Genomic DNA, 12,437 nt, shown 5'->3' on the forward strand with positions numbered 1-12,437 from the left:
ATATTGATTTCAGAGAAGAAGGAAGATGGAGAGACAGAAACATCAATGATGAGAGAGAATCATTGATCAGCTGCCTCCCGCATGCCCCCAACTGGGGAACGAGCCCCAAACTGGCCATGTACCCTTGACTGGAATGGAACCCAGGACCTTTCAGTCCACAGGCCAATGCTCTATCCACTGAGCCAAACCAGCTAAGGCTCAAATTTCAAGTTCATGTCTTGTATCTGACTTTTAGAGCAAAAATAAAATTCACACTTCCTAAGCATGTAAAATATTCAGCTAAAGTTAGCTGTGAAGCTCAGCTTTTTCAGAGTTTGGATTGATGTATTGATAGCTAATAAACTGGCAAGCAGATGATCTGTTAATTTAAGACTTTCTGTAGATCCATAGCAGTCAGTCCTATTTAGAATTCTGACAAGAGCGCGTGTCTTGAGGAGGGAGGTCAGGATGGCGAGGAGCCTGGAAACCACATCATTGGAGGAGGGCTGAAGTACTCTGGCTGCTCAGCTGGGAGAGGAGACAGATGGGCTAGTTGTCTTAAAATACTTGGAGGATTCTTTACTGTGGAAGGGAAAGAAGAGCAAGTCTGTATGGCTCCAGTGTGCAGAATTAGGACAGTGGGTGTTCATTTTAACACATTTTCTTTTGGTGATTTTAGAAGCCAAGTGGTAAAGTTAAGTTAAAACCAGTAGTATTCTGATTATGTTTGCAATAACTCTTGTTTTAAATAATGAATACCCTGAAATGGAATCCTGAAACACAGAGAAGTTATCATAGTCAAATTTTGTATTAAAAATTCTCAATACATTGCCTAAAAGAAGATATTTTAAGACAGAGTTTTCAAGTTTTTTAAGTCACTAAACTCTTTCTTTAAGAAAATAAAATTTTAGGTGACCCAAATTTTTATTAAAAAAAAATATACTTTTTTAAAAATCGCTTTCAAGATCATAGTTTATTTATTTCTTCCAGTAAAAAGATAGTATACATATTAGGTAATCCATCTAGTAGTTTTGCATTGAATGTTAACCAAAAAAAATCTCTAGACGCCTGAAAACCTCACTAAGGAATATATATTTTTTGTTATTTATTTCATAATAGCTATTAAATGACTATTTTAAATTACTAACTTCAATACCAGCAAACTTGCCCTGATCAGTTTAACAAACTTAAAAAGAAAAATTATTTTAAAACTAATTCATAGTTTATGAAAATTCTTTAAAAAAGTAAGTATGTGTTCTTTTCAAGTTTGTTAAGCTTATGTTCTACAATCTTATGATTTTTTAAGTAAATATTTCTATTTTTTCAGTTTTATTGAGATATAATTGACATAATGTAGGTGAATACAGGAAATCAGTATTTTTCAATGCCTCACATTTTAGTTTGGTGCATCTAGAAACCTAAAACCATCTGTATCTCACCGTTTTAGCTACAGTCTATTCCTATGTCTGTTGAAAAAGCCTTTTGCAAGATTAATTAGCGGTAGCTTTTCTCTACCTATGAAGGAACATTATTTAGTTGCAAGTAAATGTAAATGCAAGCTATAGAGAGCAACGCATAACATTCTTGTTTGTAGTTATGCCAACGTTGTTTCAAGGAACATATTTTCAAGTGAATAGGTTGCCCCTATCTTATTTGCTTACTGTGACTTATAGCAGGAAAATCATAAACAAGTAGCCTTGTAACCTTATATATTGAAAAAGGTCACAGTATCCCTTGCATTCAAATCAAAACAGTAATAGCTAATTTTATTGAATACTTACCATAAGCAGAGCACTGTGCTAAGTGCTCTGGAAAATTCAGAAAGTTGGTTTAGGCGGTTTGAATGGCGCCTTGTTCTTTACTGTGAACCAACAAAATATATGGAGGATTAACAGGAGCCTCGTGGCAGTTGCTGAGCCTGCCTGCCCTCTGTGTCTGGAGGGTGTATTAATTCCCTTAACCCCAAATAAAATCTTGCCATCATGTTTAAACTTCTCCATGTTCTGCCATTTGAAATTCTTTTCTCTTGACAACACAAGAGAACTTGTTTTCACCAGTAACATTAGGTCATTAAGAAAATAAAAGTATTTGCTAAATTATTTTCTTTAGTTATTTCCCCCTGAAGTTAAAGGAATACTGGTACATTTATGGGTTCACCATGCTTCAGTTTTTTAAAAGTGCTCAGTTTCGCCCTAATTGGTTTGGCTCAGTGGATAGAGCGTTGGCCTGCGGACTGAAGGGTCCTGGGTTCGATTCCAGTCGGGGGCATGTACCTTGGTTGCAGGCACATCCCCAATAGGGGGTGTGCAGAGGGCAGCTGATCGATGTTTCTCTCTTGTCAATGTTTCTAACTCTCTATCCCTCTCCCTTCCTCTCTGTAAAAAATCAGTAAAATATATAAAAAATAAAAATAAAAGTGCTCAGTTTCTTTATTCATTTTTATTAGATGCCTGGAAGAACGGCCATGGATGACTTTATTTTTTAAATTTTATTTTTCAATTGCAGTTTATAGTCATGGCCATGGATGATTTTATATTTTCAGTTTTCCCTTGATTTCATTTTAATGATTAGTTGTCTTCAAGTTTTCTTTAGCTTTACACATTCTTTGTTTGAGCCATTAGCATGGCTTTTAGAATACCCTGTAGATTGGTCCACAGATTGCTCAGTATTTACAAGGAAAATACACTGACCAAATAGTTCTGTGCACCTGGATTTTCATGGTCAGACTTTAAAAATTAGGTTTTGGAAGCCATCAAAGAAAATGAACTGTGGCAGTTTAACCAATTTTAGGTGTTGGCTAGTTGAATAAATAGTGAAGTTTATGTGTTATAAAATACCCTCTGCATGCTTATTCAAAAAGGTTTGGTTTAGGATTAGGCAGCTGAGTTAAAGAGAGCTACATTTTGAATAATTTTTGAAAATACAGTTTCTTCCATCCCGTGATATTTAAAGTATTTGTGATGCTCTTGATTACACTGTTAGTTATGCTTGTATTTTAGTGTCTCTCACTAAGCTTAATGACTGGTTATTTGTATCGAACCTAAAATGAAGCAAAATCACTGGTTAGTGGCGTGTCTGATGTTTTCCTAAAAAAATAATAGCAATGTTTTGAGACTCAAGCTTACCTTTTAAAATACTCGCTGTGTTCAGAAAATATAATTTTCTTTAACATTATATGAAATGGGTTGAAATAAGTCGTTCCTTGAAGACAAGCCTTAATAATTTGTGTATCTCTCAGAATCTAGAAGTGCGCTTTGATCATAGTAGGTGCGCTAAGTAAATAAATAAATGATGTGCAGACTCCTCAGTATGTTCCGCAGTGGAACCTTCGTAGTCTCTTCCCCTGCATACAATTCCAGCCTCGTCATTTTCCTTCCCTCTCACCTCATCAGTCATTTCATACTACACTGAATTCTGCAGTCACCCAGACCAGCCCTTCCTAAATTGCAGGCTTCCTGAAGGCTGGGTCCATGTGGGGTTCATTTCTGTATTCATTGCAAGAATACCACAAATAGAGGGCACTCAGTGAATGTGTGTAAAAGGAGAGATGGACAGAAGATGGAAGAAAAGGATTGTACTACATTAATCAATATCCATTTAGTATAAAAATTTCAACCTGAGAATGAAACCTTCTGAATTTTTCTGTTTCCAATTAACCAATCATTAAATTATGTGGTGTTTCTCACATGTATACCTCATTTCCCCAGGGTGAGGGTGCAGCAGAGAGCTGTGGAGTATCCACTTGGGGGTGGGTGTCCTGGATGAACTAATTTCCCTGATTTTGAGTGAGAGCTACCGATTCCCATCACTTTACTCTGTGATCTTAGACAATTTATGTAACCTCTGCTGTTTCATTGTTCTGACTTGCTATATGGGAAGAAGAGCACTTATTTTGCTTCATAAGGTTTCTTTGAGGATCAAATGAGAGAATGTTTCTGAAAGCACTTTGAAAAGGGTGAAGTGTTACCTAAAAGAATGGAAGGAAGTATTTCTCTTCCTGCTATTAGTGGCCTAGAACAACGGGGATTTCCTGATGCTGTGGAACCTTCTGACCTGGGTGTGTGTGTCCTTCTGCTTATGAAAGCGGTAGAGTGATATCTACAATTATTATTGATTTAACCAGGTTAGATTGCTGACAACATTTATGCTACTGTCTTGGTGAACATTGCCTTCAGAACAGGAAAGTGACCTTTATTTCTGCTTGAATCAGCTCCTACCGTGGAATATCAGCCTACAAGAAAAGTATATGTTATCACAAGAGTGTTGGCCAAACAAGTGAATACTAATTCCAGCTAGTAATGCTTTTTTAAGTTTTATGTAAAAATATCTCCATAGATTATAATAAATTACATGAACAAATAATTTTAAAATTCAAAACAATGCTCATTTTTCAGCCTTGCTTTTCTGCCAAAGAACACGATCGTTCAAAAATTTATGCTTTTGGCATCTTTGTCATAAGAATGCTTTATCCTCTTAGCAGATGCAATGTCAGGGGAGGGTCTTGCCCGTCCAGCCAGCCTGGGAGGCAGCGGGAAGCAGGGGCTCACGCAGAATGAGCCCATCAAACCCCTCGTGTTAACCACCAGCGAGGAGTATCTCTAATGCTTACAACAGTAGTTTAGGGTATATTATCATCTTTTTTGGCCCATTGAAGGAATATTTAGTTTTGGAGAGATTGTGAACAAGGTTGTGCAGATAGAAAATAGCCTTAGCCAGTTTGGCTCAGTGGGTAGAGCGTTGGCCTGTGGACCAAAGGGTCCTGAATTCTATTCTGGTCAAGGGAACGTATCTTGGTTGCAGGCTCTTCCCGGCTTGGGCCTGGTCAGAGCTTGTGCAGGAGGCAACCAATTGATATATTTCTCTCACATTGATATTTCTCTCTGTCTTTCCCTCTCTCTTCCACTCTCTCTAAAAATCAATGGGAAATTATCCTCAGGTGAGGATTGAAATAAAAAGAAGAAAGAAAATAGCAGAATTGAATTTTAAGCTCATATGTGTATCATACATTTCTTTCCTTACACACATATTAGTTCTGTCATATCACCATCAGTAATTCTATTATATAACCAAGGTTTCCAATAAGAAATGACAGCATTGCCAGCATTACAGTAGAAATTGTGTAGAGAACAATGTGGATCATTGTTTGGACTAAGAGAAATGATATTACAAACGGAAAAAGAGAAGTCGTAGATAATTGATAAGCCAACATCAACACTTCGTAATGATTCAAAGTCCATAGTTTACATTATTATTCACTCTTGGTATTGTATCTTCTGTGGGTTTGAAAAAATGTATAATGCCATGTATCCATCATTATGGGACCATACAGAATATTTTCACTGTCCTAAAAATTCTCTGTGCTCTGCTTACTCATTCCTCTACCACCTCCCCTCAACCTGTGCCAACCACTTATCTTTTTACTGTCTCTATAGTTTTGCCTTTCTAGAATGTCATACAGTTGGAATAATATAGTATGTATCCTTTTCAGGTTGGTTTCTTTCACTTAGCATAATACCCTCTAGGTCAGTGGTTCTCAACCTTCTGGCCCTTTAAATACAGTTCCTCATGTTGTGACCCAACCATAAAATTATTTTCGTTGCTACTTCATAACTGTAATGTTGCTACTGTTATGAATCATAATGTAAATATCTGATATGCAGGATGGTCTTAGGCGACCCCTGTGAAAGGGTCGTTTGACCACCGAAGGGGTCGCGACCCACAGGTTGAGAACTGCTGCTCTAGGTCTATCCATGCAAAAGTTAATATTTCACTTTTTGGTTTTTTGCGGGTCAGCAGTATTCCAGTGTGTAAATATAACACAGCTTTTTTTATCTACTCATTGGGCACTTGGGTTCCTTCCATGTTTTGGCTATTGTAAATGATGCTGCAGTGAACATGTGGGTGCATATATTCTTTGAAATTCGTGGGTTTTTTTGTTTCTTCAGATACATACCCAGAAGTGGAATTGCTGGGTCATAGACAGTTTTCTTTTTAATTTACTGAGGAACCTTCATACTGTTTTCCATAGTGGCTGTACCAATTTGTAATCCTGTCAGTAGTGCACTAGGATTCCTTTTCCTCCACATCCTCACCAACACTTCTTGTTTGTTGACTTATTCGTGATAGTCATTCTGACAGATGTGAGGTGGTATCTCATAGTGGTTTTTATTTCATTTTTGTGATAATTAATGATGTTGAACAACTTTTTATATGTCTATTGGCCAACTGCATATCCTCTTTGGAGAAGTATCTCTTCAGGTCTTCTGCCCACCTTTTAATTGGGTTGTTTGATTTTTCTAGTGTTGAGTTGTCTGAGTTTTTTATGAACATTGGATATTAACCCCTTTTCAGATGTATCATTGGCAAATATCTTCTTCTCCATTTAATAGGCTGTCTTTTTGTTTTGTTGATGGTTTCCCTTGGTGCACAAAAACTTTTTAGTTTGATGTAAGCACATTTGTTTATTTTTTGTTGTTGTTTCCCTTGCCCGAGGAGATACTTGAGAAAAAAGAACATTGCTAAGAGAAATGTCTGAGATTTTACTGCCTATGTTTTCTTCTAAGAGCTATATGGTTTCAGGTCTAATCCATTTTGAGTTTATATGTGTTATAAGAAGGTGGTTTAGTTTCATTTATTTGCATGTATCTGTCCAATGGTCTCAACATCATTTATTGAATAGACTGTCTTTATCCCATTTTATGTTCTTGCCTCCTTTGTCATAAATTAATTACCCTACAGATGTGGGTATATTTCTGGGCTCTCTTTTCTGGTCTATTGAAGATCTTGGCCTATTTTTAAACCATGTTTTTTTGTTTGTTTGTTTTCTCATTGTTGAATTTTAAGAGTTCTCTGCATATATTGTTCTTTATCACATATGTCTTTTGCCAATATTCCGTCTGCACTTGAGAAGAATGTATTTTGGTGCTGTTGGATGGAACGTTTGTATATGTCTATTAGGTCCATTTGGTCTAAAGTATTGTTCAAGTCCAATGTTGGTTTTCTGTCTGGATAATCTAGCCATTGTTGAAAGTGGAGTATCAAAGTTCCCTACTATTATTGTATTGCTTTCTATAACTTCCCTGAGATCTGTTAGTATTTGCTCAATATATTTAGGAGCTTAAATATCTTTGCCTCCAGTCATCTGCCTTCCTGAGTCCACAGCTCAATGGAAGGTGATAAGGTACTGAATGGACATGAGTGACTGAGCTCCCTTGTGCTTTACCTTTTACAATAAAATGAAAGAAAGAATAGTTAAACCTTGATCATCACGAGCGGGGAAGGAAAATGGCCATAAAAGATTAACATCTAGTAGTTTACCATCATAAGCCTAACTCTTCCCTGAAGAGTTTTCTCCTTTTTTGTTTTTTTTAAATCTTTAGCCGAGGGTATTTTTCCATTGATTTTTACAGAGAGTGGAAGAGAGAGGGAAAGACAGAGAGAAATATCAATGTGAGAGAAACATATCGATTGGTTGCCTCCTGCATGAGCCCCACCAGGACCCTGGGCCAGAGAGGAGCCTGCAACCAAGGTATGTGCCCTTGACCAAAATCGAACTTGGGGCCGTTTGGTCCACAGGCTGATGCTCTATCCACTGAGCCAAACTGGCTAGGGCAAGAGTTTTCTACTTTTTAAATTCCAGTGATAACAGTGAGATTAAAAAGAATATTAGCTTTACAAGCTTATTTTATAGCAGTAGTAACTGCCTTTGTCTTCCTAGGAGTGCTAAGAGTTTATTAACAACCAACCTGTAGGACAAACATTTTAAAATTACTGATCTTAAGTAGTTAGCTGATAGGCAAATTTTGATTACTTGGCATTAGGCAGTAGAGAAGGAGAAACAGAAATAGGTCTAGTTGGTGAATTCATGTCTGAGGCTCCAGGTGGGCACATGAACTTCAGTAATAACAATTGGCCTTGAATAAGATAAAAACAAAAATTCCATGCAGAAATGAGGAAATTTCAGCATTATAGGTAGAGTATTTTCAGATTGGGGCTTATGAACTACTTTATGTCCTGAAGGCTTTAGGAATAGGCAATCTGTTTCTGCAAATACCAAATGAAAAGCCAACTCAGTATTCTTGGATTTATAGATTGAGTTGACCAGATTGAAGGACACTTGCTCTTTTTCACTATCTGCACTAGCCGGCCCCTGCATGCTGAGTTTCTATGGCAATATGATCTCAGTGACCTCTCTTCTCTGTTGTGGAATGTAGGTGATAAGAATGGAGGTGAGCCTGATGATGCTGAACTGGTAAAGCTCAGTAAGAGGCTGGTGGAGAACGCAGTGCTCAAGGCTGTCCAGCAGTATCTGGAAGAAACACAGAACAAACACAAGCCAGGGGATGGGAGCACTGTGAAAACTGAAGAGGCTGATAGGAATGGCACTGACAATGACAACAGGAAATGAGACCCAAATGCAGGCAGGCCCCTCTGCTCCGTGAGAAGCATCCCTGCTCCCCTCTGCTGAGTCAGTGGACTGATTTGCAATGTGTTGTTTGAGTGTCTCTTGTCCAATCTGTGGAGGTTGCCTAATGCTTTCATGATCAGTGTGTTTGCATTTCTGAAACACAACAGAAGAAATATGGAGCGCTGGGACTAGCAGAGGAAATTAATTTATGAATGAAGAATGGCCCAAGTTTCACTTGCCCTGGGTCATGGCCAAGGGAGAGGGGACTTTGGGTTATGCCTCATGGACTCAAAGGCCGTGGAAGGGGCCTTGCCATAACTGGAATACTGCCATTTATATTGCATAGCAGGGCATTTGACTACCTTATCTGAGGCCAAAATATTCACACAGCTAACAAGTGCTAAGTTTCAAATAATCACTGTTGAAATGATTATTCACACTCCATAATGTTTTATGTTTGTCCTATGTATGCGGTCGCTATGGAGTGAACTTTATTTACAGTCAATTTGTTTCAGGTAAATAATATATTTTTGGCAAAATGCAACCTTTTCTATAAGATGTGGGCCACATTTTAAAGGTTTCTTGTTAACCCTCTTTTGATCAGTTGGTGTGCCACATTTAATGTTTTTCATTGGCATTTGTATGTAAAATGTATTGTAAATTTTTTTTTTCTGTAGGCAAGAGACCTATTGGAATCCGAGACTTAATTAATGAAGCTTTGCAGAGAGAAAGGATGGTTCTGAAGTCCAAAGTGAAACAGATAAAAGAACTTTTATTCCAGCCTGAGACTCAGGCCAAAATTAGAAGGGAGCTTTTTGAAGGAAGATCCATTAACAACAATAATCAAGAAAACGATGTTGATTTCAGTGCAACTTTAACATGAGCTCTATATTACTATCATGGTACCATAGTTTATGACGCCCTTTCAGCCGACTAAATGGCTCTTTGGTAAATACCAAAGAAGTGTTCTGATAGTGTCTTTACTATGCACACCAACATTTGGTAAGGAATTAACAACTTCTTGCCAAAGAAAACCGATTCTGCCCTGTTATTTTTATTTTTAAAGCTACACTTGTGTTTGGTATTGTTTGTTTCTATAATATCAAGTTATTTTATTAAAAGGACTTTCTTAATTAGCTGTTGTAAAATGTCTTGGGATCTTCACAGATAAAATATGCAGACTGTGAAAAGTCATTTATAGAAAAAAAAGACAACATTTTAAGGTCACTTGCTTCTTGTTGACATAAATTTTGTTGTAGTAGTAAATCAAAAGAAGGGCTGTCCACATGTGACTATATCTAGTGTTACTTTTAGTGGGAATTTGAATGTTTATTGAATACTGCCACTAGTACTTGAATGAACATTTACAAATGTAATTATTGCAATCACTGGTTAAGAACGTGTTATAATATCCATATGCATTATTTTTCAATGATCAAAATGTAGTATGCCTTTTCATTTCTTAATGAATAAATGTTTGGGATTTTTATTTTCTACTTTTCTGAAGATAAGCCCAGGTTTTATGTATCCATTAGAATTTGAATTTGTTTGCACTGATTTATTTTTAAAGAAAATTCTTGAAAAATTTCCCCTTGTATGATAATCATTGGTAACAACTTTTTCTATGGTCATTGTGAAATTGCTGCTAGTAAGAGAGCATGATGGTGGGGGAAAATCATTGGAGATCAAATATGTAATCATTTCAAATATAAAATCCAGCTGACTCTTGGATTTTAGCTATTTTTTCACTGGGTAAATTATACTACATTTATTTATAAATGAGTTTTTGCATTTTCATGCTTCTTAATAAATGTATTGTTTTCCTTGTTGCCTTTCCTCATTTTCTCTCTCTTGGAACTTGTTGGGTCTGGGTCGGTGTAACGAAGTCACAGACAGGAGCTCTGATAGTCTCAGCGCATCTTCACCTGGATGTTCTTATCCCTTGTGCCAAGACTGCACCGTTGCCAGAGCTCCCTCAATTTTAGACTTTTAATCACTTCAAATCAGTCAGCTTCACACAGAATTAACCACACAGCATTCAGTGCAAAGACAATCTGAATAGCATCTCATAAACTGCTAAGAACGTGTCACTGAAGTGACATTAGTAGCAAAGATGAAAGCAGGTCCATCCAGACGCAAGGACCTGGGAGTTGCTTATCATGACCCCTCTTTCAATGAAAGAGGGCTTTACTGTCTGTAAGCAGAGATATTTGGGGAGTTGCCTTGAATTTCAAATGAGGAAACAAACTCCAGGAGATTGAGTGCCTTATCCAAGCCACCTGCTATGGAGGAACTGGACCTGAATACAACCCAGGACTCCATCTCAGAGTTCCAGAGCTATGTTCACTGTCCCATAATCTAAGTTAACAGCGTTTCAGAGAGAGCGCTTCTCAATATATATATATATATAAAAAGAGAGAGAGAAATGTGCTAATTAACCGGACGCCATAATGGGTCTACCTGACAGGAGGAGGTTCTGCGCGCAGTATCGGGGTCGGGGCGGCTGGGGTTTCCGCGTGTCTAAGCTGGGGGAGAGCCTGATGAGCAGCGGCCACGGCTGCTTCAAGGTACAGAGAGGGAGGCAGGGCCAGACCGGCATGGCTGTGGCTGCTGCAGGGCCCAGGGAGCAAGGCAGGGCCAGACCTGTGACTCGAAGGTGAGCGGTGCCTCGAAATTTCGAATCGCGCGCTGGGCTCCTAATATATCTATAAGTATATTTATCCTCAAGGAGAATTCCAACAGTTCAAACAATTTGAAAGGCTAAGAAGTATTTTTTTCCAATCTAGGTTTACATGTCTTACTGTTAGCTTAGTTAAGAATCATGGCTTCCAGGTGTGCCAGGTGAGTTAGGCATATTCCTACCTTCCTTCCCTTGAGTGACCATGTTAGCAAGTTACTGTACTGTTTTCCAGATAGGAAACTAGGAAACGTAGACTCTAAATAGTTAAGTGGCTATAAAGCTAAATGGCTATTTATAAAGCTAATAAAAGGTAGGTCTAAATTTAAACTTGGATCTGTTCTACTTCAAAGTCATACTCTTCCCACAATGCACTTCCTTTCTCTGCCAGGTACAATCCATCTCACAACTTTAGGATGTGTAACAAAGGGAAAGTCATTTTCTTTGGACTAAGCCAGCTCCCTGGGCAGCTCTATGAACATATTTGTGAGCAGTCAGTTGATAAGATAGAATTGAAAAAACAAAAACCCAGATATCTACTTTAGGGATTAAAGATTCTAATCCTTATCAATCAAATCTTCATTTAAGCAGGCTTACACAGATAATGGAAAATACACAATAAAACAAATTTTGTTCATGGTTCCATTTAAAAAAATGAATAAGACATTAACTTCTCAAAAATCTAAGTTTGGGATCTGAAATAGTCAAAATGGCCTTTCCCCATTAATCAGAGTCTTAGAATAATTGCTTGTGGAGTCGCATAGTCAGAATATATTGCCCTGAATTGGCACTGTATGCTAAAGCCTTGTTTTCTTACAGGGAGACTTCATGGTTGAGGAAAGAACATTGGTTTGGTCCAGGAGGCAGACTGGCTTCTAGGCCCGGGTCTACCTCTGACAAGTGAACAAACTAATTTGCTTTTTTAAAAAAAATATATTTTTTTTTATTGATTTCAGAGAGGAAGGGAGAGGGAGAGGGAGAGAGAGATAGAAACATCAATGATGAGAGAGAATCATTGATCAGCTGCCTCCTGCATGTTCTCACTGGGCATGTGCCCTGACCGGAAATCCAACCATGACTTCCTGGTTCATAGGTTGATATTCAACCTCTGATCTTCACCGGCTGGGCCCAATTTACTTTTTTGCGCTTCAGTTCCCAACCTAATATTTGAAACAGTAGGGCTGGGTGATTTCCAAGGATCCTGGACTCAGTGACTATGCCATGGTGCTACTTGTGCTGATGCCGCCGTCTCAGCTTGCTACTCAGGTGTGAGGCCTTCTTGACTGGACAATTCCAAGGCATCTATTGTCAATGACAGGGTAGGAATTCTAGAAGACTTTACATTGTTTCACTTGTGTTGGTTGTCACCTTCAT

The 12,437-nt window shown here is 37.9% G+C and overlaps 1 protein-coding gene across 4 annotated transcripts in view; it reads left to right on the top strand.

Moving 5' to 3' along the window:
- The window catches only part of AKAP7 (A-kinase anchoring protein 7), an 85,650-nt gene extending 75,435 nt beyond the window's left edge, over positions 1-10,215 (top strand). For 3 of the 4 annotated variants that reach the window (XM_006778477.2, XM_006778478.2, XM_006778479.2), the window contains one exon: positions 8,193-9,154. In XM_006778477.2, coding sequence (XP_006778540.2) covers positions 8,193-8,386 — 194 coding nt within the window. In that variant the 3' untranslated portion in view covers positions 8,387-9,154. Of the gene's footprint in view, positions 1-8,192 lie in introns of all 4 variants that reach the window. The other variant, XM_006778476.2, reaches the window with a different exon arrangement.
- Positions 10,216-12,437: the final 2,222 nt, after the last annotated feature.

Source organism: Myotis davidii, unplaced genomic scaffold (assembly GCF_000327345.1).
Source record: "Myotis davidii unplaced genomic scaffold, ASM32734v1 scaffold147, whole genome shotgun sequence".
Lineage (NCBI taxonomy): Eukaryota > Metazoa > Chordata > Mammalia > Chiroptera > Vespertilionidae > Myotis > Myotis davidii.